Below are 23,838 nucleotides of genomic sequence, written 5' to 3'. Positions count from 1 at the left end.
CACAGCAGGCTGCTCAGACCTTGGCTCCCTTGCTCTCTCCATGGGGCTCTCCAACATCTTTCAGAGCCCCCATAGACCGAGGAGGGATTGGTGTGCAATCTGAGGGTCCAGGAGCACCTGTGGGTGGTTCTTGCAGGCGACGACCCAGCCCCGTTGAGCTGGGAAGACCTGGCTCTTTCCGTCCTCCCAGAGGGGCCTCTGCACCCGGTTCTGCCTGGCTTCTTCCCCAGGAAGCCACCACCTGAGGGGTGGTTGTTTCCACCACCCAGATGGGGCCATTGCAGCATCTTGATGTGAGTTAGCGTTGCAGGCTCCAGCCAAGCTCCAAAGGTGATGCCAGCTTAAATGTCAGTTGCTTTAAAGATGGTTGGCTGCTTCCCCAGAAGGAGCTAACAGAACCACGCAGCTGAGTCTTATGCCAGACTCCAAACCTGTGTGTCTACATAAGGTATCTGTTCACCGTAGGGCTTACTTCCAAGAGCCTGTGTGCAAGCATCTCTGGCTTTGCAGATTCCCTGCCTTGTCACCCATTAGCTGTGTGACCTTGAGTGAGGCCCCAGACCTCTTGATTTTTGGTGTCAGCATTTGCAGTGTGGGGTCATAGAGCCTGCCTGGAGCAGTCATGTGGATATGGAACTGAGTACACACGGTAGAGTGGAGCAAAGCCCCCCGAGGTCATCAAGTGACATGCATACTAACTGTTCCGACTTAAGTGTCCTGCCACATGGGCCAAGTGTGTCAGGTGTCGTCAACACATGGACTCTGCCTGGGACACAGATGCATGGCTAAGCCCACGTGTCTGTTGCTGACCACCCTGTGTCTTGTTTCTAGTTCAGGACCTCAAGGGTCTAGGCTACGAGAAGGGGAAGCCCGTGGGTCTGGTGGGTGTCACAGAGCTTTCGGACGCCCAGAAGAAGCAGCTGAAGGAGCAGCAGGAGGTAAGGCCCTGGGGGGCAGGGCAGGCAGGCTCCAAGGGGCTGGTGGAGTATTGTCTCCCACCCTGCCTGTGGTGCAGTGGTCACGGTGTATTCTTTCTGAGCCTCCCTGTGTCAGGTGAACCCCACAGTCAGGGGAGAGGCTCTTGAGCAGGTGCGTCCCCCATCAATGGCAGGCCACCCCGAGGGCCCTCCCAAGCTCACAGTTGGGCCCAGAGCCCAGGCCTTCTCATGCTGCCTGGGCAGCCTTCTCAGCTGATGCTCCACAGCTACTTCCCACTTTGCTCGTGGGCTGGTCCTGACTGGATAGTCTCCATTTAAGTTTTCCTTACAGTTCCCTGCAGCACTCAGTACAGGATAAGCCTGTCTGGCACTGGGTGCCCTGAACGATGCGACAGCTGTTCAGTTGGTGTTGGGCAGTTTGGGAGTGAGGGCTGGCTCAGCAGGGAGCTCTGTGGCCAGGCAGGATATGCACAGCTGGGACAGCTTACCTGGGCCACCTCCTCCAGGCTGGCAGCCCCATCACATCACCCTCAAGCCTCCCAGGGGTCAGGAGCCCACGTCGCCCTCATTTGGTCCACAGTGATGGTGCTCAGGATATTCCAGATTCCAGGCCGGGCTCTGGGTGAAACAGAGGGGGGTCCTCCCTGCTCAAAATAGAGATGCAGGGAACCCAGGGCATGTCCTGACACAGGACTCAGTGCCTTCCTGAACACTTGCTCTGAGCCCTGCTCTTGTGCCTGCTCCAGGGAGGGGGCAAAAGGGGTGCCCAACATGCACAGGGGAGGCGAGGGGGCCAGCTTCCTGCACGTACAGCGCACAGCCTTGCTCACTGGCGTGTGCTGCCCACAGATGCAACAGATGTACGACATGATCATGCAGCACAAGCGAGCGATGCAGGACATGCAGCTGCTGTGGGAGAAGGCGCTGCAGCAGCACCAGCATGGCTATGACAGCGACGAGGAGGTGGACAGCGAGCTGGGCACCTGGGAGCACCAGCTGCGGCGCATGGAGATGGACAAGACTCGGGGTGGGCCAAGGAGCGAGTTACGGGGGGGGGGGTGCCCTTTTCTTCAGGGTGCTATGGGCTCAGGAAGCCCACTCACCGGCCCAGGAAGTGCCTGGAGACACCACACTGGGGTCTTAAGCCACCTATCCAGGCTGTAGGGCCTTGGGCAAGAGACTTGGCCTCTTTGTGCCTGTTTCTTCAGTGGCAAGAGGATGGTCCTCTGAGTGTTCACTGGCGTTTGAACACGGTACACAGGGGCTGCATGGGAGAGCAGGGCTCGAGGTCTCAACCAGCTGCCTCGTTCCCCATGGCCCCAGACTCCCCCCGAGACTCATACTTCTGCTGTGGGGCTGCCACACCCTCCTTCCTCCTCTCACCTTTACCCCATCTCTGGGCAGAATGGGCGGAGCAGCTGACAAAGATGGGCCGGGGCAAACACTTCATCGGAGACTTCCTGCCACCCGATGAGCTGGAAAAGTTCATGGAGACCTTCAAGGCCCTGAAGGTAGGCTGGGAGGGGCCCCAGGCACCAGCCCCTGCTGTGAGCCTGTCTAGCAGGCAGCCTGTGCAGTGTCCCAGCCCCTCCTGCAGCCTCCCCATGTGGCAGGCACTTGCGGTGGCCTCAGGGGCCCCCTCGCTCGCAAGAGGGGTAGGACCCTCTTGCCACGGGTGGCACCTGCTTATGACAGGTGCTGTCTGTGTAGGGAATTAGCAAATAGCATCTCTTTAGAGATGCTTTAGAAACATTTCCTGGGGCTTTAGGGAAATTCTGCTTCCAGTGGAGCCAAGTAAATGCAGTTTACAGGCAAAGCATTTCTTAGGCAGACGCCCCCACGTGTTGGGCTCTCCAGAGTGAAGTTGTTCTTCCCATGCTGCCTTCATGCTCAAGAGGAGAGGGCTGACATAGAACATTCCACAGAGTCTTGAGAGTTTTTTTTTAAACTGCTTTGTGCCACGTAATCTCACCAATGAGATGGTCACCTCATGTGACCACGGCACTCTTTTTAGCACTTTGTGTAACAAATTGCTCTTGGAACATGGGATTTTTCTTCACTGGTGAACCATTAATCTTTCTCATGGTGGACAAGGCCTGTGTGACCTGTCACCTTGCCCTCTTTGACTTGGCCACAGGGGAGCTCAGTACTGCTTCTGGCCCTGGGGCCTCTGAGAACGGGCACCTTGATCTCTTCTCGAGGAGTCTGACCTAGTGGTGGGGAGGCAGGTGGGCAGGTGGTCCCAGCGGCCAATGAGGCCATGTGGGGGTGGGGTTTCAGGCCAGAGCTGGGACTCGGGATGGCTGCAGCCCTGGTGGATGACGGCTACCTCCTCCCCCTGCAGGAGGGCCGTGAGCCTGACTACTCAGAGTACAAGGAGTTCAAGCTGACAATAGAAAACATCGGCTACCAGATGCTGATGAAGATGGGCTGGAAGGAGGGCGATGGCCTGGGCTCAGAAGGCCAGGGCATCAAGAACCCAGTCAATAAGTGAGTGTGGCCTCCAATGCCAGGGGGGAGGTGGGAGAGGAAAAGTCCCACACGGAGACATAGGCCCAGGGCCTGGGTCCAGCCCTATCACTGGGCTGGGAGTCAGGGATTTGGACTCTGGTGGCTGGGCCGTCTTGGGCTCTCCATCTTCCCACAGTGCCAGGAGTGTCCCAGACAGATGTCACCCAGCCCAGCATAGCCCCCACATTGAGCTACATTGGGGTGCTGCTGCTGAGCCCAGCCAGGGCGGGTGAGGCCTCCCTGCCCCAAGCTCAGGTCCCTCACCCCACCTCTTGCCGGCACCAGCCTGCTCCCCGGCTCACACCACCCGTTGCCCCAATGCAGGGGCACCACCACAGTAGATGGTGCTGGCTTTGGCATTGACCGGCCAGCCGAGCTCTCCAAGGAAGATGACGAGTACGAGGCCTTCCGCAAGAGGATGATGCTGGCCTACCGCTTCCGGCCCAACCCCCTGGTGCGTGTGTCCCTATCGCCCTATGTTGCTTGTGGCCGGGCCGCTGCAGTTCCTCCGCTGTCGGCGGGTGGTGGTGCTGGTCACAGAAGTGTCCCTCCTTCTGCAGTCCATCTAGGCTCTCCAGCAGACCCACCCCACCTCTCCACCTTGTTCGAGCCTGCCTCGCCTCCCCAAAGCCTGCCCGCTCTTTTAGAGGATGTGGGCTAGCTGCCCCCGCTAGGTTCTAGATGGGAGGAACTGCTAGCTCCCTTTAGCACAGCATAACCACCTCTTTTATCTTTCTTGCTTCCCACAGAACAACCCCAGACGGCCTTACTACTGAGTATTCTGGAAAAATGCACAAATGTACTTTCCAAAAGACCGACCATTCCTGGACTGTGGAATGTTCCGGCCTGCTTCTCTGCCTGCCCTTCCCATTGTTGCGAGTGTCGTGCTGTGTATTAAAATCCCAGTGCTTGCCTGCCATGGCAGCCTGGTCTTGCCATCACCAGAAATCCCTCCTGTTCTTTAGCAGGGACAGGCTGGACAGGTGGGGACAGGATACTGCTCTGAAGGCTGCCCAGCACCAAGGAATCCTGGAAAACCACCTGGACCTTTTGTCTGCTTATGGGGTCCCCCATCGGCCTGGGTTGGAGTTGAGGGGAGGACCTTTGGAGAGGGGAGGGGCGGCCAGCTGGCCAAGACCTGGCTGCACCTGGGCCAGGGGCATCAGGGACTCCCCTCCTAGCCTAGCACTGCACTGCAGAAGGAGGCTGGGGAGGGGGTCTCCAGGCAGGGCCCATTCCTCCCTCAGACCCACAAGGCAGGTGAACCCAGGGCACACCTGTGCCCCTCAACCTCTCTTGACAGGTGGCATTGACAGGACCTCCCCCCTACACACACGCACAACAAACCTGGCTAGTGATGGCTGCAGCCCAAGCTACCCTAGCTGCCCTGGGTCCTACAGGTATAGTGGACACACGAGTCCCTAGGGCTGGTGCCTTTAGGGGACAGCTTCATGGACGGGTACACTGTACTAAGACATCACACGCCTCCTGGAGGAGGGGAGGCTAGTGGGTAGCCCAGACCAAGGAGAGCTTGCCACATCTCCGGAGCCTGTGCCTCACACTTGTGCAGAAACCACCTGGGGATCTTGTGCAACTGCAGCTGCTGAGCGAGCAGCTTGGGCAGGGTCTCGGAAATTTGTGAGCCATGCTTGGAGTATCAGGGCCTGGCAAACTGAGGAGCCACTGCCTCTCATCCCCCTGCCTCATACACGTACCCAGTAGGTCCTGCTCAACCCCTGTGAGGACTCAAGCTGGCGTCAGGCTCCTGGGCCAGCCTGCAGTTCACACAGTCATTCAGCAAACACTGAGCACTGACTGTGAGTCACATGGATGGGATTTGCCCCTGGGCACCCACAGTCTGCTGGGGCTGTGGCCATTAACCCCTAACAGTCTGAGACTGATAAATGCCATAAAGAGGAAGTGGGACCTCTGGTGGAGGTGGCCTGGGGAGTGTCTCAGTGAGGGAGTTCAGGGTCTGGAAGACTCAGCAGCAAACCCCTGGCTGGCGTGACACGTACTGCCCTGTTTCCCCACCATGGATGCTGTATCCAGGGCAGGGCAAGGGGGTGAGGTGGAGCCTTCCCTGGGGGGGCCAGAGTCCTGAGCACAAGGGTATAGGTCTGGGCAGCCGGAGGTTCCAGTGATGGGGATCCTGGGCCTCGGTCCCAAATACCTCACTAAGTCAAGGTCACCTCTCCATCTAATTCTCAGTGACCAGAAGGCTCGCCAGACTCGGACCATGGACTTCAGCCCCAGCCAGGGGGACAGTTGGAAGAGGAGGCTTCCAAATGCTGTGTGGGTGTGCAGGTATTTCCCAGATACAGGGTGCAAGGCCAGACCTGTAGACAGCTGCACCAGACACCCCTGGCCCTCCAGGGGGAGAAGTGGGGCTGGAGTGGCAGGGAGACCTCCCTGGAGGAGGGGACATTGGGGCCTGCTGTAACGGGTGAGGAAGTATGAGAGGGTACATCTTGCAGATATGAGAGAGGCATGTAGGGTATTGGCACCACAAGAATTGAGAAAAGTGAAGAAATGAGGCTGGAGATTCAGATCAGCCCAGAGAAACCTGAGCTTCACGCATGAGCAACAGGCACTTGGGGAAGGAGGCTCTCAGGTCAGTGGCCAGAAGTTCATCTTGTCACCCAGGCTCAGAGATGGGACCCAACTGCCCCATGGAGAAGGGGCCCTGGCTGGGCCCGGTGAGAGTTGCGGGAATGTGAGGGTTAGAATTTCCCCCCAGGGGATTCCTTGGTGGTCCAGTGCTGTGGCCCGGGTTCAATCCTTGGTGGAGGAACTAAGATCCCGCAAGCCACATGGCACGGCCAGAAAAAAAAAAAACTGGGCTCCCTAGGGCAGGAAACAGGTGGGCACCGCTCACCCTGTTTCCTGCACCCACAAGTACCACGTGGGCAAGAATCCGAGGCTCCTTGGAGGGGTTGACAAAAAGCTGCCTCCTAATTCACCCTGCAACCCCCTCCCTGGTCCAGCCCTGCCTCCTTGCATATATATGCCGCTGAATGGAGCCCAGCCTCCTCCAGGCTGTTGAGAACGCTCCCAAGCCCACGCCACCTTGTTCCATGACCCCACCACCAGCCCCAGCCGTCAGTGCCACCTTTCTGCTGCTCGTCCCCATGCCCGAGCTATTTCTTCCTGCCAGGAGCACCGTTACCAATCTCCTCACCAAACTGACTCCATCCCCACTTTATAATCTCAGCCACCCCTTGGACCCTATCCCTTGGACCTCGCCCACATGAGCAGGGGTTCAGGTTACACGGTAGGAACACAGCAGAGAATCACGGAGTCCTTGAAGGTGTCCCCAACGCTGGGCCCTGACCGTCTGCCTTGAGTTGGCCCCCCGGGACCAGTTAAAACTTCACACCTGGACACATGTTTAAATTTGTCTGTGGCCACCGCATGAAAACTCAAATCCAACGGCAGTAAAGGGAACTCTGCACCCAAGCGGATGAGGTTCCTCTGTTCAGCGCGCACATACAATGCCCACTTGATCTTGGGCTGGAGGGAGGTCTGCGGAATGTGAAGAGTTAAAAGGGTCCCCCTTCGGGGTCGAGGTCGAGGCTAGGATGCCTGTGCCTTAGGGTGAAGAAAGGAGTGCAGAACGAGGCCCGGGGAACGAATTCCCTGAGACTGAAGTGGCCTCCAGGACGCAGAAGCGGAAGCATCCTGAGGCATCGAATTCTAGCATTAGTAGAGAGGGAAACCGGCTGGGCGACGGGGACTGCCACTGGGGACAGCGCAGAGTCCGGCGAGGCTATCAAGGCGGGGAGGGGCCACTGCGAGAGGGAGGGGCCTCGCAGGGCAGTCACAGCGGGAGCTCGAAGGGCAGTCACAGCGAGGGGGCGACCTTTGCGCAAGGCGGGGCCGAGCCGGGCTGGGGCCCTGGCAACTCCGCGCCCAGAGGCACCGCCGCGCAGAAACGAAGCCGGGGTCCCGGCACCGCCGCTATGGACATCCCGCCGCTGGCGGGCAAGGTCGCAGTTCTGTCGCTGGGCGCTCTCCCGTTGTCCTACGCGCTCAACCACGTCTCGGCGCTCTCGTAGTGCGTGCGGGGAGGGGCCGGGGCGGCCTCCTCGGGGGCTGCGGGGCTGGGCTGGGGTGTGGAGGGGGCGGAATGGAGGATGCGCGGGCTCCCACGAGCCCAGCGGGCCCTCGCCGCTCCGGCCCGCGAGGACAGGGGCTGGGTCAGAAGAACCCCCCCCCGCCCCACCTCCAACCAGAAATCGCCTTCCAGCAGGGCCGGAGCTGTGTGGTGGAGCTGGGGACGCTCCTGGGAAGTTTGGGGCCTGGGGAGGAGGGACTTTGAGAAGCGGAGCCGCTAACAAGGCAGGGTTTTGGAGGGTTTCTGGTGTTTTCCCAGGGATGTGCCCAGCACAGGTTCCAGAGTCCCCAAGGGTCAAAGTATTGCCCCAGATAATGCCCCAGTGACCCAGCTCTTGCCACACACACACTCTCTGCTGCACCACCCCTACCAGACTGTCCCTCCATTGCCTGTCTCAGGCCTGGCCCACCCTGTCCCTAGCCTCAGTTCCCCCTACATACCTCGACCTCCCCTGTCCCTATCTCCTAACCCCTAGGCCTCAACCCTGTGGATCCAGCTACTGGGTACCAGGCAACCACAAGCCCCTCACACTCCCAAACCCAGCGCAACCCAAGACATGGGGTAGAGGGAGTGTTGACTGTGGAGTTGGCTCCTTGGGTACAAATTCCTGGTTCCATCCCCGTGGACCCTGAGTGAGCCAGGTTGCCCCGGGAGCCTCAGTTTCTTCACTGTGTAATGAACATAATTCTAGAGCTCATCCCATAGTTACAGTTAGGGATTACAAATTGTGTGCCAAGACGCTGGTGTGGTCTCATGTGATTCCTATAATTGTCATGTTGGTTAGATGGGGCCAGGAATGGGGATCTTAGGGGATAGAGGGGTTCAGGAAAAGGTCAGGGCCTGGAGAGAGTGTCGGGGGGAAATGTGTGACCTTGGATATGTCTCCCACCCTCCCACCCTTGGCCTTGGTTTGCCAAGAGTTGGGGTCTGCCCAGAGACCTGGCTTCTGTTATCTCTGCAGCTGCGTGACCTGCCTTATCAGGTTGATGGGAACAGATCAGGGCAGGGGTGGGGTGGAGTTGATGGAAATAGTTGGACTTTACCTGAGGAGTCAGGAGCTTCAGACCATGAGGTGTACAGAGCTGAGTACTAGAGACCCTCTGGCAGGTGTGGGTACTGGAACTGGCCACAGAGGGTCTTGGAGCTGTTGAATGACAGAGCAAGCAAACTGTCATACACATCAGCAAGTGACTGGATAAATCATATAGTCAGAAGTGTTGACAGATGCTCTCTCTGTGCCTGACCCAAGTCAGGCAATGATCCTTTCTGAGGAGTCAGGGACGGCTTCTCTGGAGGAGGAGCAATGTAGATGGGCCATGAAAGATGAGTAGGAGTTTGCCAAGTGGAAAGGAGGCTTTTGGAAGGAGTTTCCAGAAGAGGGAAACAGCTGGGGCAAGAGCCTGGTGCTAGGAAAGGGGAGTTGCAGGGCATGGCTTTCCTGGATGGACAAATGCTTCAGCCTCCTCACCTGGAGCTTCCTGGAGTCTGCTCTTGCCTTAGGGTGGGGCAGGACCTCAGAATGGGCCTGGCCTCCCTGACTTGGTTTTCCTCTCCACAGCCCCCTGGGGGTGGTGTGGATGGGCGCCCTGATCCTGGGTCTGCTCTTCTTGGCTATATACAGCTTGTCCCGAAGTGACATCTACTATGACCCACTCTATGCTGGTGAGTTGGTGGGAGGGTCTTAGGGAAGAGGACTGTCTGGGCAAGGGCCTCCTCCATCAGACTGGCAGCCCTTGAAGGGCCTTCATCAGACTGGAGAACCTCAGAGACCGGAGAACCCCTACTGATTGGGGAACGTCAAGGGGCCTCCCCCTTCTGACTTGGGACTCCTGAGTGCAGGGACAGTGCCTTTCCCATCAGCCTGGGGACCCCTAAAGGCAGGGACTCTGCCTCCCTCTGAGGCGGGCTGTGGGTCATGTGACTTGTGGGGTGGGGCCTGGGAGCAGGTTTGTGCAGAGGCTTTGCCCGGAAACCGGTCACCGACCTGCAGTCTCAGGCCCCGCCCACACGTGGTCTGTGCCCCGCCCACACCCCGCCCATGCCCCGGCTACTCTCCCCGTAGTGTTCGCAGTCTTCTCCTTCACCTCCGTGGTGGACCTCCTTATCGCTCTCCAGGAAGATGGCTACATGGGGGGCTTCATGGCGTTCTACACCAAGGAGGTATGTAGGGAGCAGTCTGGGATGCCCGCAGCCCTACTGCCCATCTGAGCCCTGCACCTGCCCCTGCAGGGTGAGCCATACCTGCGCACGGCGCACGGGGTCTTCATCTGCTACTGGGATGGCATTGTTCACTACCTCCTCTACCTGGCCATGGCTGGTGCCATCCGTAAAAGGTGCGTGGGGTGGGCAGGGTGGCACCTGGACCCTGGGAAGGAGGTCGAGTCCTTAGGTGGGAGGTCCCAGGTCAGGATGAAGCCAGAAGTATCTGTAGGGGAAATCAGGAAGCCTCTCTAGGGCTTTAGACAGGAGTGGCCAGGAGAAGGATCCAGGGACTATCACAGGTGTCAGTGATGGTTGGTTCTCTTCTCTACCACCCCGTGCCTGGGCAGACACTACTGTCCTCAGACAGAGGATTTGACTGTTCATTCCCTCATTCAACTTCCTGTCGTCCCTTCTGTCCTGGGTGACCCTGAAGGGATCCAGAGTTGGGGATCCCAGGTTGGTCTCTGGACCCTGTCGGGGGCTCTGAGACTGGGGGATCAGAGGGATCTACTGGTCACCCCTCCATCCCCTGCCCAGGAAGAGGTACCGGAACCTTGGACTCTACTGGCTGGGATCCTTCGTCATGAGCATCCTGGTGTTCCTCCCAGGAAACATCCTTGGTAAGGACTTGGCTCTGAGGAATCCTGTCTCCCTGGGCTGGGTCACTGCCCTGTGTCTGGAAGTTCCCAGTGGATCCTCCATACCCTCTCCAATGTCTGCAGAGGGCACCCTCCTCCCCACCACATGCCTCTCCATTCAGAGCCTAAGCCAACAGCCTTTCCCCACCTCTCCCCCATTTTCCTCTTAGAGGAGCGGAAGCACATTCCATTTCCTCCCCAGCTAGCGGTCCCTGACCCCAGGGACTTGGCCCAGAATGCTCTTGACACAAGAAGGGAATTTTAAGGTGGATCCAGAGGGCAGAGTGAAACCTTTGTAGGTAGGTCTTAGGAGGCGGAGCAGAGAAGGCAGCCAGGGATGTGGGGATGGCTGTGCAAGAGGAATATCCAGGGTGTTTCTAGGGGGAGCAAAGAACAGCTGAAGTGTAAGAGCCGTGTCCAGAAGGTAAATTGAGGCAGGCCAGGCTGAGGAGCATGGACATCATCTTATGCGCACTGGGGAGTCAGACGTGTTAGGGCTGAGCTAGGATGGCATTTGTGAATCACAGCTTCCAGCCAGGGGCTCTGACATGGCCCAGCTAAAGGGTCCGGCCGGGCCTGGGAGATCCTTGCTGCGTGACACCCTGTCTCTCCTACCGTGGCAGGCAAATACAACTCAGAGATCAGGCCTTCCTTTTTCCTCACCATCCCCTACTTGCTGGTCCCCTGCTGGGCTGGCTTGAGGGTCTTCAACCAGACCCAGGCACCAAGCTGCTGCACTCCCAACATGGTGAGTCCCTTTCCCCCAGATAGGCCTTGTGCCAAATGCCTGAATGTCCCCCATTTGAGTTGCTTCTGGTCAAAGATGTTATCTCCTTGGAAAGACCTCCTTGGTCATTAGGGAAGAAGGGATGAGCCTTCATTGAGTACCTGTTGGATACTAGACTTCTCATGCTGTTTCTCATGGGGCAGGTGGAGGAGGCGCAAAGAAAGGGCCTTCTGCAGCGCCCGGTTGACCTGGCCCTCATCACCTACCTCATCTTTGCTGCGTTCTTCACCCTCTTTCGGGGGCTGGTGAGTCTGCACTGGCCAGCCTACCTGCCTGCAACTCCCCGTCCCCAGCCCAACCCTCCCTCCTTTATCTTCATTATCCAGTGCAAAAAGGCCGCTGCTCTCCCATCTGATCATCCAGGGAAGTTCATCAAGTCTAACCTGAGTGTTCCATCACAAAGCCCCATTCCCTATAGCCTTCTCCCCAGCTCAAATATCTGTGGGTTCTCAGCCAGAGGAGAGAACCCCAAAGCTGGGGCAGGCCAGAGCAAGGGGTATGGGCCTCTCCTGGGAGGCCAGGGAAGGCTTCCTCTGGGAGGGATATTTGAGGCTGTTGGTTTGTCTGTGGGCCCCAGGTGGTGCTTGACTGCCCCATGGATGCCTGCTTTGTCTACATCTATCAGTATGAGCCATACCTGCGGGACCCCGTGGCCTATCCGAAGGTGCAGGTGAGAGGGCAGATGGGAGGAGAGGGCCACAATCCTGCCGTGGTTAGGGATCCACTGGGCCCCTTTGAAGCAGGTGCCAAAAACACAAGTCAAACTGGTGGAAGCACAAATGGAATTTATTGTCCTACCAAAAAAGTACAGATATTCTCTTCAGGTATGGCTGGATCCAGGAGCTCAAGGATAGCTCTGTCTCTAGACTGTGTTTTCTTTACACATGCTCCACTCCCAGGTAGTGCCTTTGTGGTATGGCAGAGACAGCCTTGGGTAGCTCTAGGCTTCCATTCTTTCTACTTAGCCACCACAGAGGAGTGTGAGCCCTTAATTCCTCAGCTTAAGTATAAGTCTTAGGCAGGCTCTGATTGGCCAAGTTTAAATCACATGCTCATAGCTGTTTATTATGGCCAGGGGGCTGGGGTGTTCTGATTGGCCAGGCCAGGGTCACATGCTACTTCTGGAGTAAGGTGGGTGGGCTCAGTGTGTGGGAGTGGGAAGGGTGGAGAAACCCAAGGGAAATAAAGGAGCAATTTGCACAGGGTAGGATGTGCAGAGAGCCCCAGTCTTGGGTGGGGTCTGAGGTTGGCCAGATTCTCCTTGGGGCCACCACCTGAGGGGTATCAGGAGACCCAACTGGGGCAGCCGCTCCACCCATCAGCTGTGTGCCCCCCAGATGCTGGTGAATATGTTCTACGTGCTGCCCTTCTATGGCCTGGCCATCTATGCCCTCATCTTTCCTGGCTGCTCCTGGCTGCCTGACTGGACCTTGGTATTTGCTGGAGCCATTGGCCAGGTGAGGTGGGGTGGAATGGGGTGGGGTGGGCCAGTGCATAGGGAAGAAAGTTTCTGCCTGCTCATCAGTTGCTTTTGTGCTCACCCTGAGCAGGGTGATACTAGGCCCCTGACAGGCTCCACCCCCAGCTCAGTACCCCAGGATTCCCTAGTGTGGGAGGCAAAGAACCAGACACAGACACCCCAAATCCCATGAGGTTAGAACTGAATAGAGGGAGGTAGAGAGTCTGAGAGGGATTCCAGAGGGGGCAGATTTCTTAGAAAAGGGGGCATAGGCTTTTTTTTTTCTCTCTATTGTACTTTACTAATTTTTTACTTTGTTGCGGCATGATTGTATATTCAAAGTACAATAAAAGAAAATACTCATTGTCTATTTCTCTTCTGGATATTATTATCATTGTTATTATTATTAGTTGTTTCATTAACGATGACTGTCAAAAATAATTTTGTTGTACAGAAGAGTGCTATAAAAATCTCAGCCATCTATCAAAATTGCTAAGAATGTCTCATTTCCATCCAGCTCTTTAAAGGCAGAAGAACTACTCTTAACTTGGTTTCCTTCTTCTCTCTATTTTGCTTTGGAAGCTGTGTTCCGAGTCCGAAGGCTCTGATTACCGATATTTAAAGTCAAGCTTTGGAGATATTTTTGCTATTTCAAAAGCTTTCTCATGCGTAGGCTTTAAAAATTCTTACACACAATATTTGGCTCTTTATTCCATCTGTAACTTATTTTTCGATGTGATGTGAAGGAAGAATCTGAAAATTATATGTTTCTCCTTATGATACTCAACGATACTCAGTATCCGAGGTATTAAAGAAGTTGGAAGTATCTAACTTGACAAGTTCAAGAAATTGGAAACCTTATTTCAGGAGAAGGGAAATCTTCTAACATTGTAAACCAGAAGGACTGGACTGATATTGCTGAGCCCCAGCTATCATAATACTCTCTGTTTTTATTTTGTGTATTACTATCTGATTATAAAGGGTTATTATTAAGGGAGAATAGTAATTCAAGCATATTCAAGGCTTTGTGTAGAAAATGTCTTTACTCCTTTTAAACGTAGATTTTACTTTTTGCATAGTTTTAGGTAGGGAGCCTGTTAGGACTGTTCAGAATTTCTGAAGCAAAGAAAATTTACACGAAGGAATGTTTTGGGCTTCATGAAGTTTCTGAACTCTAAACCCCTATACAGAAAAAAGCTTGGCTAACACTGTGCTAAGAGAGTTGACCAAACTTCAATCTGACTTCCACTTGAACTAGGTTGTAGTTTGTGTCCATAAAGATGACCCCTGCCCTCATGCTGAGTCTTTGCTCAAGAAAATGTGATCCTGCCAAACCACAAAATGTACATTGTCTAACCCACCTTGCCAAACCATTTTCAGTAATTTTTCCACCTACCCTTTTCGTGATTTTCCATTTCTTTTTTTTTCAAATAAATGTTTCTCTTTTTTTTTTTTTTTTTTTTGAGCTCTGGCAAGATATTACTTTTTTTTTGAATTTTTGAATTTTATGTTTTTTATTTTTTTATATAGCAGGTTCTTGTTAGTTATCCATTTTGTACGTATTAGTGTATATATGTCAATCCCAATCTCCCAATTCATCACACACATCCCCGGGGGCATAGGCTTTGATGTATGGATATGAGTTCTTCAGGCAGGGAAGGGCATTCCAGGAAGGGGAACAGCATAAGGAAATGCACAGAGGGGGACAGTGATTTAGAGACCCATAACGTGGGTAAAGGCAGAGACAAGATAAGTTGACAGCTAGACGCTAAGGGCTTTGAACTCTGGGCTTGGGGGCTTGTGCGGAGAACAGTGGGGAACTGTAGAAGGTGTTTGAGCAGTGGAGGGCCCAGTCAGAGCTGGGGGCATGTTTCTGGGTTTCTGATGGGAAGTGATAAAGGCTGGGCCCTGGCCAGCGCAGTGGGACCAGGGGGACATCCATTAGATATATTATTATTTTATCGATTAGGGGTAGAATTGAGAGGATATGTATCAAGGCTGCCTGGGGTGGGGAAGACCAGGAGGAGGAGCTGGACTCAGGGCAGAGAAATAGGGTGCAGGGTCCAGCAGACAGAGTGAAGAGCGTTCTGGTTAGGCAGCTGGGAGAGGCTTACAGATAGATGGATGAGGATAGACAGGACATGTGGGGACAGGGATATTTAGAGACAGATGGATTGAAGAGGGGAGACAGGTAGGTCAGCAGAACCAGCGAGATAGGGATGGGGACATTTTGAGCTCTCCAGTGTGGGGTGCTGGTGATGCTGGGACTTGTTCTCTCCTGGTCTGTGACATCCATCCTCCCTTTTTGGCCACCAGGCACAGTTCTCACACATGGGTGCTTCCATGCACCTGCGCACGCCCTTCACCTACCGTGTGCCTGAGGACGCCTGGGCCAGCTTCTTCGTGTGCAACCTACTGTATGCTCTGGGGCCTCACTTGCTGGCCTACCGCTGCCTGTGGAGCCCTGCCTTCTTCCTACGCCCGCTTCCTGGCCCCCCAGCCCACCATGAGAAGCAGCAGTGAGGGGGCTGTGGGACTCCCCAAGATCCTGTTTACATACCCAGCTGGCCCTGCCCCTGGAAGGGTGGGTTGGGTTTTTTAGAGGCAGGAGGTCTGTCTCTGGGTGCCTTCAGTCCTGGCTATGGTGATTTCAGGGTGGGATGGTGGGGGGCCCAAGGTCCAGGTGTTCCAGCAGAGAAGGCCACGGCCATGCTCAGCTGTCACCACACCCAAACTCCACACTGGCACCCTCCCGGAATTTATCCATCATCACCCCCGCCATGGATCTTTTCAGTAAAATTCCTTTTGACGCATAAAATGTTGCTCTGAGTGTTTCAGGGGGCAGGGGCAAGGGACCCTCTCCTCCGAACCCACGAGGGCCCACTCATCACTGCCAGAATAACCATCAGCGGCTGGAGGTGCCGGACAGCAGAAGTCTACCTCTGGTTGGTGTGCCCAGCCCCATCTTCCAGGTAGGGAAAACCGAGGCTCAGAGAGGACCAGAGACCTGCCTGAGGGCACAATCAGGAGAGGAGGGTCCAAAGTCTAAACTCCACCAATAAATTACAATAACTAACAGTGTGGCACAGTTATTAAGCACCTACCATATACCAGGCCAATGGCTAACCTCATGCTACATGCTGGATCTCGCCGCATATTCCAGATGGGGAAACTGAGCCTGCAGGAGGTGAATGTCCTGGTCTGGAGTCACGCCTCCTGGATGCAGCTGGGTTAGGCAATGAACCCCAGCCCCTTCGACCACAGAGCCCATAACCCTGCCTCTGCTGTCTGACTGGCTTATATTTGGGGGAAACTGAAGCTGGGGAGGCAGCCAAGAAGTTGGGAGAAGGGCTCATTGCCTCCTGATTTGATTTTTGAACTTGAGTGAAGGTCCAGGTTCAGGGGTAACTCCTGCCCAGCCCATTCTGGATCAGGGGGTGGATCCCCCTGCTCCCTGCCCTAACCAGCACTTATTAGGCACCTATGTCTGGCCATTAGATCTTCACGAAAGACCCAGCACTCCATATCTCAGATGTGGAAACCGAGGCATAGAGTGAGAGGCAGAGGCTGTCTGCAGAGCGTGTGATTGTTGTAGGGCCCACATCCCACAGAGTGCGCACCCTTTGGATGCTGGGGCCCGGGACCCTTTGATGGTCACCCAGCGACAGATGGGAAAACTGAGACGTGCAAGCCAAGCCCCTTTCCCAGGAGACTCAGCCCCCCTGCCCACGCAGGGCATCATCAGCCTCCCCGCCCGCCCCCCCCCCGCCTCCTCCATTTTAAAGAGAGTTAAACTGAGACCCAGAAAGTTTCCTCCGGTGGCCCCAGGTTAGCCAGCAGGGAGGCTGGGACCTGGCTCTGAACTCACTGTTCAGGGCAGCCCTTCCTCTGTCTGTGCCCGTCATCACCTCTCCCCCAGCAGGCGCCACCACGTCCCCTTTAACGCCCCCCCCCCCCCCCCCCGTCCACCTCCCTCCTCCCCTTGCAGGCAGACGCCGGGATTGCGCCGCCCGCAGGGATCTGCCCAGTCCTTCCTGGGTGTGCGGAGAGCGCAGCCCCGGCACATAGGGGCCGCTGGTCGCTGGTCGGGGGCCGCACCGGCAGCATGGTGAGTGGGGCTGTGGGTTCGGTAGGTCCTTCTCTGGGATTCTGTCTCTGTGTCTCTGATCTACATCCCTCAGTGTTTCTCTCTTCACTCCCTCTCTCCTCGTCTCTCCCATCTCTCTGGTTCTCACCTTGTATCTCTTTCCCTCCCACTCCTTCTCTGCTTCTCCTTCTCTTATTCTATGTCTCTCCCTCTTTTTTTTTGGGGGGGGGGTCCCTTTTCTCTCCCTCTCTCTGAGTCTCTCTGTCTCTCCCTACCCCCATGTCTCCCTCTTCTCTGTGTCTCTTTCCCTCTTGCTCTCTCTCCTTTCTCTCTTTCACTCTCTGCCTCTCCCTCTCTATCTCTGTCCCTCTCCATCTTTCCTTCCTCTGTCTGTGACACTTTCCTTCTGTCTCCATCTCTCCCTGCCTTGCTCTCTGTCTCAGTCTCTTTCCCTGTTCTCGCCCTCCTTCTGTGTGCCTCCCCGTCTCTGCCTCTACCAACCCCTCGCCCTGCCACCCCCACCTGCACGGGTTTGCTGCAGTCTCCTGGCGCACGGATAACCTTGCCGCTGCCGTTCCTCCTCCCCCCTCCCTCCTCCCCAAGCCTTGGCCTGGGCCAGAAGAGAGAGAGAGGGAGAGAGAGAGAGGGAAGGGTGCGGGGCTCCGAGGCTCTGGTGTTGGGGTCAGGGGGTCAGGTGGGTTGCCCGTGCGGAACTAAGGGAGAGTGAGTCCGGGGGCGTGGGCTTTGCCCAAGGGCAAGTGTGTGAGATCCTGGGAGAGTGGGGGGATCTGTGGGTGGGAGGGTCTGCTAGCCTTCCCCTTGGGGGAGTCCTCTGGGATCCTGGCCGGGCTGGGGACCTGGGCATGTAAGAAGTCCTCGCCGCGGGAGAGGAAGGCCAGGGAGTTCGTCTTCCGAAAGGCAAAGGCCAGGAGGCTGGTCTGAGCGCTGCGTGCCCCCAGGTGTGTGCTCCGGCGGCCCGCGGTCGCGGTCGCGGGGCGCTCTGGGCAGCTGCATGGGGAGTCCTGCTGTTCACCGGCGCCGCGGAAGCGCAGCACAGCCGGAAGAAGGTCGTTCACGTGCTGGGTGAGTCAGGGCCGTGGGAGCGGATCCTGCCCCGAAGAAGCCGTGGCCAAGTAGGATCACCAGGGTGCATGGAGCCGGGAGGACGGAGGGTGCTGGGCGGTCCTGATGGCCACAGTCCCCGCCCCCTCCCTAGTCCCCTTACGGAGCCCCTGTACCCTTCAGATCTCCTGATCCTCACTCACGTTTTCTTCCCACATCCCTTTCCCTGGGTCCCCCTCCCCAGGTTCCCCTGCCCCGCCCCTAGAATCTCTTCTTAACCCTCTTTGGTTGCCCATAGAAGGGGAGTCGGGCTCGGTGGTGGTGCAGACAGCGCCGGGACAGGTGGTCAGCCACCGGGGTGGCACCATCGTCTTGCCCTGCCGCTACCACTACGAGGCAGCCGCCCACGGCCACGACAGCGTCCGCCTCAAGTGGACCAAGGTGGTGGACCCGCTGGCCTTTGCCGATGTCTTCGTGGCGCTGGGCGCCCAGCACCGGGCGTTTGGCAGCTACCGCGGGCGGGCTGAGCTGCAGGGCGATGGGCCCGGGGATGCCTCCCTGGTTCTCCGAAACGTCACGCTGCAGGATTATGGGCGCTATGAGTGCGAGGTCACCAACGAGCTGGAGGATGACACTGGCATGGTCAAGCTGGACCTGGAAGGTGACTAGCCTGTGAGCAGGATAAGGCTCATTTCTAAGGGAGAAGAGAGGAGGGTATTGCAAAGGACAGAAATCAAATCAAGTTGGCCTGAAGGAATTCAGCGGCTTGGTGGGGTAGGATAATGGTTCTGATCTGGGGTGATTTGGCTACCCGGGGATATTGGCAATATCTAGAAGGAGGTTGTGGTGATATAGTGGGTAGAGACCAGGGATGCTGTAAACAGCCCACAACACACAGGACAGTCTCCCCACAGCAAAGAATAATCCAGTCCAAAATGTCAATAGTGAAGACATTGGGAAACCCTTTGGTAGGATCCAAGCACAGTGAGATCCAGGCATTCACATCATGTCAGAAATCCTTCCTTCAGCTCTGTTTCCCTGGGTGGGCTTTCCCTGGACAAGTTTCCCCTGAGGGAACCAAAAAGTAGTGCCAGGCTTCCACCCTCCCAGCTTGGCAACTGATTTCCTAGGAGTGTAAGCTACAGTCCCAGAGTTGTCCTTCATTGGCCCAGCTTGGGTCATTTGCCTATCCATGGGCCAATCACTGTGCCTGGGAGATGGGATGCTCTGATTGGCTAACTGTGGAGCTGGGAAGTAGGGTTTCTATCTGAAGAATTCCCTCCCATGTGGTTTGCCTTCTTCACTCCACCTCAGAAGATGCTAGAGAGATTTCAGAGCCCTCACTTGCTGAACTTCCCAACTATAGAAAATAACAACAACAATAATAGAAGCAGTTCTCCTTTATTGGGTGTTTTCTCTGTGCCAGGAGTTTGGTTGAAGAGCTCTCTGAGCTTTCATTTAATTTTCCCAAAAACCCCGAGGGAGACGGTATTACTCACAGAGGGGCAACTAGTTCAGAGAGGTTAGAGCCTTGACCGGGGCACATACCAGTGAGTGGCAGAGCCAGGACTGTCACTCTAGTCTGTCAGGCTCCAGCTCTTCTCTCTGGCTCCTGTTTGATCCTTCCGGCATCTGCTGAGAGGAGCATCTGCACCTGCACCCCCAAGGTCCAGCCACAAACACAGACACACATAACGCTAGTGAGCTGACTGTGATTCTGATGAGGGACGAGCTATAAGAACTGAAGGTAGAAGTGGAAACCAATGGGAATTGTCCTGGACAATGCTGGAGATCAAAGAGGTCTTTGCCCAGGGTCAAACTTTCGTGGGCTCCCAGTGTGAGGAAGTCAGTTTTGTGGGCTCAGGATTTGACAAGAAGGAAGGTCCCAATGCTGGAAGAATGTCAGAAGCACGTAGAACTGAATGGAGGAGGGTTGTGGGAGCTGGGTTTTGAAGGATGAAGAGTGTAGTTCGACAGGTGGAAAGGTGGAAAGAACATGAACAGAGGTCTCCAGTGGTGGAAAGGAGGTGGACATGATTAAGTATGTCAAGGGGGAGGGTCAAGTGAATCCCAAGCTTAAGGCAAAGGGAGTATGAGGGGTGTGAACTGGGGAAAGGCATGGTCAGCTCTGAGGCCATAGTGAGGGATGGCCTGAAAGGTCTAGGTTGAAGAGTCACACGGCACCACAGCTGTCAGGTAGGTGGGTGAGAGTTGGGGGGTCCGAGCTGACCCTCGTGTATCCTCTCAGGCGTAGTCTTCCCTTACCACCCGCGTGGAGGCCGCTACAAGCTGACCTTCACGGAGGCGCAACGCGCGTGCGCTGAACAGGACGGCATCTTGGCGTCGGCTGAGCAGCTGCACGCGGCCTGGCGCGACGGCCTGGACTGGTGCAACGCGGGCTGGCTGCGCGACGGCTCGGTGCAGTACCCGGTGAGCCAGCCCCGGGAGCCCTGCGGCGGCCTGGGCGGGACCGGGAGCGCCGGGGCTGGCGGCGGAGCCTCGGGGGGTGTGCGCAACTACGGTTACCGCCAGAACGCCGAGGAACTCTACGACGCCTTCTGCTTCACATCCAACCTCCCGGGTGCGTAGGCTCCACCCCTGGGAGGAAGGTCCTGCCCTCCGCTGGCCCGGGCCCCGCCCCGCGTATGAGACCCCACCCCCACGCAGATACCCTCCCTCTCAGACTCTTTCCCACTCCGCCCAGGTCTCTCTCCCTGTCCTTCCTCTCCACACCCGCCCTTGGAGGTCCGAACCAGGAGATCCCTTCCCTGATACTGCCTGGGCACGGCAATCAAACATCGCCTGGCACCAGCACTGCTCTAGCCGAAGCTGTGGTCCCGGGCTGCAGGGGAGGGGGTGTTTCTGAGCCCTGAGGCTGAGGTCCTAGGCTGCAAGCGGGAGGGTGTCCTGAATCCCGAGGAAGCCGGGTCCCAAGAGCGGCCCTAACCACCCCTCCCCACCCCCCCTGCAGGGCGCGTGTTCTTCCTGAAGCCGCTGCGGCCCGTGCCCTTCGCGGGAGCAGCGCGCGCGTGCGCGGCGCGCGGAGCGGCCGTGGCCAAGGTGGGGCAGTTGTTCGCCGCGTGGAAGCTGCAGTTGCTGGACCGCTGCACCGCAGGCTGGCTGGCGGACGGGAGCGCACGCTACCCCATCGTGAACCCGCGCGCGCGCTGCGGCGGCCGCCGGCCAGGTGTGCGCAGCCTCGGCTTTCCTGACGCCACGCGCCGCCTCTTCGGCGTCTACTGCTATCGCGCGCCTGGTGCACCGGACCCAGCACCTGGTGGCTGGGGCTGGGGCTGGGCCGGAGGCGGCGGGTGGGCTGGAGGCGCGCGAGACCCCGCCGCCTGGACCCCGCTGCGCGTCTAGGCCCAGGCCATGGACCACTGGGGCGCTTGGCGGCTGGCCGAGTGCCCTACGGCCACCTGGAGATGGACCACACCCCCTGGAGACTGGCCATGCACCATGTGGTGCCCTGCAAGTTGACCAGGCCTCCTGCGGTCCTTAAACCCTGGCCACACCCTCTGAGGTCCCCAGAGTCTGGCCAGTCCCGGGAGCCAAGTCCCCTGGAGTCCCCTGGAAATCGACCAAGCCCCGCCTCTCCTGGACAGTGGATTCCTCTCCTCTCCCAACTTTCTCCAGGAGACAGGGCATACCCCCTGAGAACCACTGGAAACCAACAGAACCCGAGGTCTCCTGAACACTGGAAACATCTCGCGTGGTCTTCTGGAACTACCCCCAAGGTCGCCTGGAGGCTGGACCCCCGGGATTATCTGGAGACTGGGCACACGTCCTATACATCTCCCTGGAGACTGAAGACTGGTCCCCTAAGGTCATCCGGACACTGAACCCTCCTCCCTATCACCTGTAGAGAAACCAGAAACCTCAGAGTTTGTCAGTTGACCATGCCACCGTGGTCACATGAAGACTGTGGGCTCCTGTCCTCTCCTCTAGGGTGACCTGGAGATTGGTTACTCCCATTCTCCCCCCTTCTCCCACGAGTCCCCCAATTTCCATAGTAACAGGCCGTGTCCCCAGGTCACTGTGGAGAACAGCTCCACCCCTCCAGTTTCAGGGGAGACCACCCTTGTCTGTCACTGTAAAGACAGATTGACACGCCCCAGCTGGCTCGCATTACTGGCAGCCGTGGCCCAGCCCTTAGGTATCTCTCTGAGGGAGCAAATCCGTCTTCACCTGACGGCCCCTTTCCTGGCTGTCACCTAAGAGACCATCTCCCAGGCCCAGAGACCTGTAAAATCTATGTCATTCACTATAGAGAGAAGCTGCCCCACTTCCCATTGTTACCAAGGCGATCAGCCCAGCTTCTACCTGTCACCTAGAGTCACACAGCCCTTCCTTCGTCAGTCACACCCATGGAGTTAGTGCCTCCCTCCTCCAGCTGTAACCATGGACACCGCACGTTTACTATCTCACCCACCTTCACCCCAGAGACCTACAACTTCACCCCCACTGTCCTCACCCTGACCAACAGCCATGGAGACCACCCTCTCCCCTAACTGTCCTGTCCTGAGAGTGACCCAACATTCGGTTCTCCAGCTCTCACCATGGAAGCAGGCTGCTCCTTTCCGCGGGGCGCCCCAGCTCCTTGCTACCCTCCAAGCCCCGCCCCCAAGCGGCTTGGACACCCCCCCCGCTGTTGCCATGGAGACCACACTCCGGTGTCTGAGATAACAGAACACCTGTCCCCCTAGGCTTTCCCTTGTCGGTAGGGCCCGCCCCTCCAAACTGTCACCATAGAGACTGTCAACGTCATCCCCAGGACAACTGACTTCCCAGTTCTCAGGAACTTCTTACCATGGGCCCGAAACTGTGCCCCATACGGCTTAATGTCTGCCCCTTCACCAGACGGGCCCAGCTCCAGGCAGCATCTCAGACCCAGGTGGACTTCTGGAGCTGCTGGATATCCTCCGTTTGCACGCTAACTATATCCCAGACAGCAGCTGTGCATGAGACACCCTTGCAGCACCCAGATGAACAAACTGAGGCTCTGGTGTGCCCCTACTCTCTGTGCTATGCAAGCACTAGGCTCCCGGCTTCCTCTCTGAGACCACATCCCCGTTCTCACTGATCCTCTCTCCTTTTCTAACCTCCCTCCCCCCACATTTTCCTTCTTAGAAATCCAGGAGAGGTTGAATTGTCTTTAAACCTCAAGATCCTCTCTGAGCTCCATGGTCTAAAGGGCAATTTGTGCTAAGAAGTCAGGACCCAAACTCCCCAGTGTTAATAGCTAGCTCAGGGAGACTGTCCATGAACAAGGCCACCCCAGCTTTTGGAGACCCCAGTTTCGAGGTCTTGCCTGGAGTGGCACTGGGGTCCCTCCTGAAGCCCTCCATATTGTCACATCCATCTCCAGGAAACCCATCTGTGGGTTTTGGAACCAGGTGTGCCTGGGTTCGAATCCTGCCTCTATGACCAAGTGACAAAACCCCTGATCCTATTTCCTCCTCTGTATCAAGGCTGTTCTAAGGTCCCAGTGAGTGCAAAGTGTACAGCAGGGGCTCAATAAATTTTTTTTTTTTTGATGAATGAGAAAATGAGACAGCTCGTGGGTAGTTACTTCAAAAATGCACTTTGGTGGACAAAATGTATTTCAGCTGGGGGTGCTTGGTGATGATTCGGTTGGGGAGCATCTCCTTTCATTCCTCAGGACCATTCCCTCTCCCCAGTCTCTCTCCCCTCCCTTCCCCCGCCATCGCCATCGTCCTTCCCTCACTCTGTCCCTTGAGCCACCTCCCATGGGTCTGGCCCTTCTCAGCCCTGTCCTAATTGGGTCACTAACCAATCCAGTGATTCCTCTCAGTCCCCTGGGAATGAAGTGTGTGAAACTGGGTGTTGAGTTCCTGCATCAGGAAGGCAGAGAAGTTGCAAATTTTCCCTGGGGTGGGTGTGGAGGTGAGGGTAGGGAGAGTGTGGGCCGAGGAGTATAGAAAGTTTCGGGCGTACAAAGAAAGGGAGAAGAGGAAAAAAGTGTAAATGTCTGATATGGTTGCAGAAGTGGGACGGTCGATATAACTGCTCATGC

General features: G+C 56.6%; 3 protein-coding genes across 6 annotated transcripts in view; all 3 read left to right on the top strand.

Moving 5' to 3' along the window:
• Positions 1–4,397, top strand: part of SUGP1 (SURP and G-patch domain containing 1) — a 30,322-nt gene extending 25,925 nt beyond the window's left edge. For all 3 annotated transcript variants that reach the window (XM_059061074.2, XM_059061073.2, XM_067032559.1), the window contains exons 9-14: positions 832–938; positions 1,788–1,965; positions 2,343–2,449; positions 3,283–3,428; positions 3,774–3,903; positions 4,199–4,397. In XM_059061074.2, coding sequence (XP_058917057.1) covers positions 832–938; positions 1,788–1,965; positions 2,343–2,449; positions 3,283–3,428; positions 3,774–3,903; positions 4,199–4,225 — 695 coding nt within the window. In that variant the 3' untranslated portion in view covers positions 4,226–4,397. The remainder of the gene's footprint in view (positions 1–831; positions 939–1,787; positions 1,966–2,342; positions 2,450–3,282; positions 3,429–3,773; positions 3,904–4,198) is intronic.
• Positions 1–23,351, top strand: part of HAPLN4 (hyaluronan and proteoglycan link protein 4) — a 36,417-nt gene extending 13,066 nt beyond the window's left edge. Inside the window, exons 2-6 of the mRNA XM_067032560.1 lie at positions 16,732–16,760; positions 17,699–17,822; positions 18,100–18,462; positions 20,050–20,382; positions 20,773–23,351. Coding sequence (XP_066888661.1) covers positions 16,758–16,760; positions 17,699–17,822; positions 18,100–18,462; positions 20,050–20,382; positions 20,773–21,164 — 1,215 coding nt within the window. The 5' untranslated portion in view covers positions 16,732–16,757 and the 3' untranslated portion in view covers positions 21,165–23,351. The remainder of the gene's footprint in view (positions 1–16,731; positions 16,761–17,698; positions 17,823–18,099; positions 18,463–20,049; positions 20,383–20,772) is intronic.
• On the top strand, positions 7,412–15,177 carry TM6SF2 (transmembrane 6 superfamily member 2). 2 transcript variants are annotated; one of them, XM_059061075.2, is made up of 10 exons: positions 7,412–7,506; positions 9,125–9,228; positions 9,629–9,726; positions 9,796–9,899; positions 10,306–10,388; positions 11,030–11,154; positions 11,337–11,438; positions 11,771–11,863; positions 12,531–12,650; positions 14,969–15,177. In XM_059061075.2, exons 1-10 carry the CDS (start codon positions 7,412–7,414, stop codon positions 15,173–15,175), a joined length of 1,131 nt encoding a protein of 376 aa, XP_058917058.1. In that variant the 3' UTR covers positions 15,176–15,177. The 2 variants fall into 2 exon arrangements, with proteins under 2 accessions (XP_058917058.1, XP_058917059.1); XM_059061076.2 differs by lacking the exon at positions 9,125–9,228 and having other exon boundaries at positions 7,451–7,506.
• Positions 23,352–23,838: the final 487 nt, after the last annotated feature.

The sequence above is a fragment of the Kogia breviceps genome, chromosome 4, assembly GCF_026419965.1.
Source record: "Kogia breviceps isolate mKogBre1 chromosome 4, mKogBre1 haplotype 1, whole genome shotgun sequence".
In the NCBI taxonomy this organism is placed as follows: Eukaryota; Metazoa; Chordata; class Mammalia; order Artiodactyla; family Physeteridae; genus Kogia; species Kogia breviceps.
This window is presented reverse-complemented; position numbering and strand designations above follow the sequence as displayed.

What these genes read in the sequence shown, in the direction of transcription:
- TM6SF2 (XM_059061075.2), top strand. Translation starts at nt 7,412, where the DNA reads ATGGACATCCCGCCGCTGGCGGGCAAGGTCGCAGTTCTGTCGCTGGGC. An exon ending in TGGCGTTCTACACCAAGGAG is followed by an intron (nt 9,727 to 9,795) that starts GTATGTAGGGAG and finishes CTGCCCCTGCAG; the next exon opens with GGTGAGCCATACCTGCGCAC. An exon ending in TGGCCTATCCGAAGGTGCAG is followed by an intron (nt 11,864 to 12,530) that starts GTGAGAGGGCAG and finishes TGTGCCCCCCAG; the next exon opens with ATGCTGGTGAATATGTTCTA.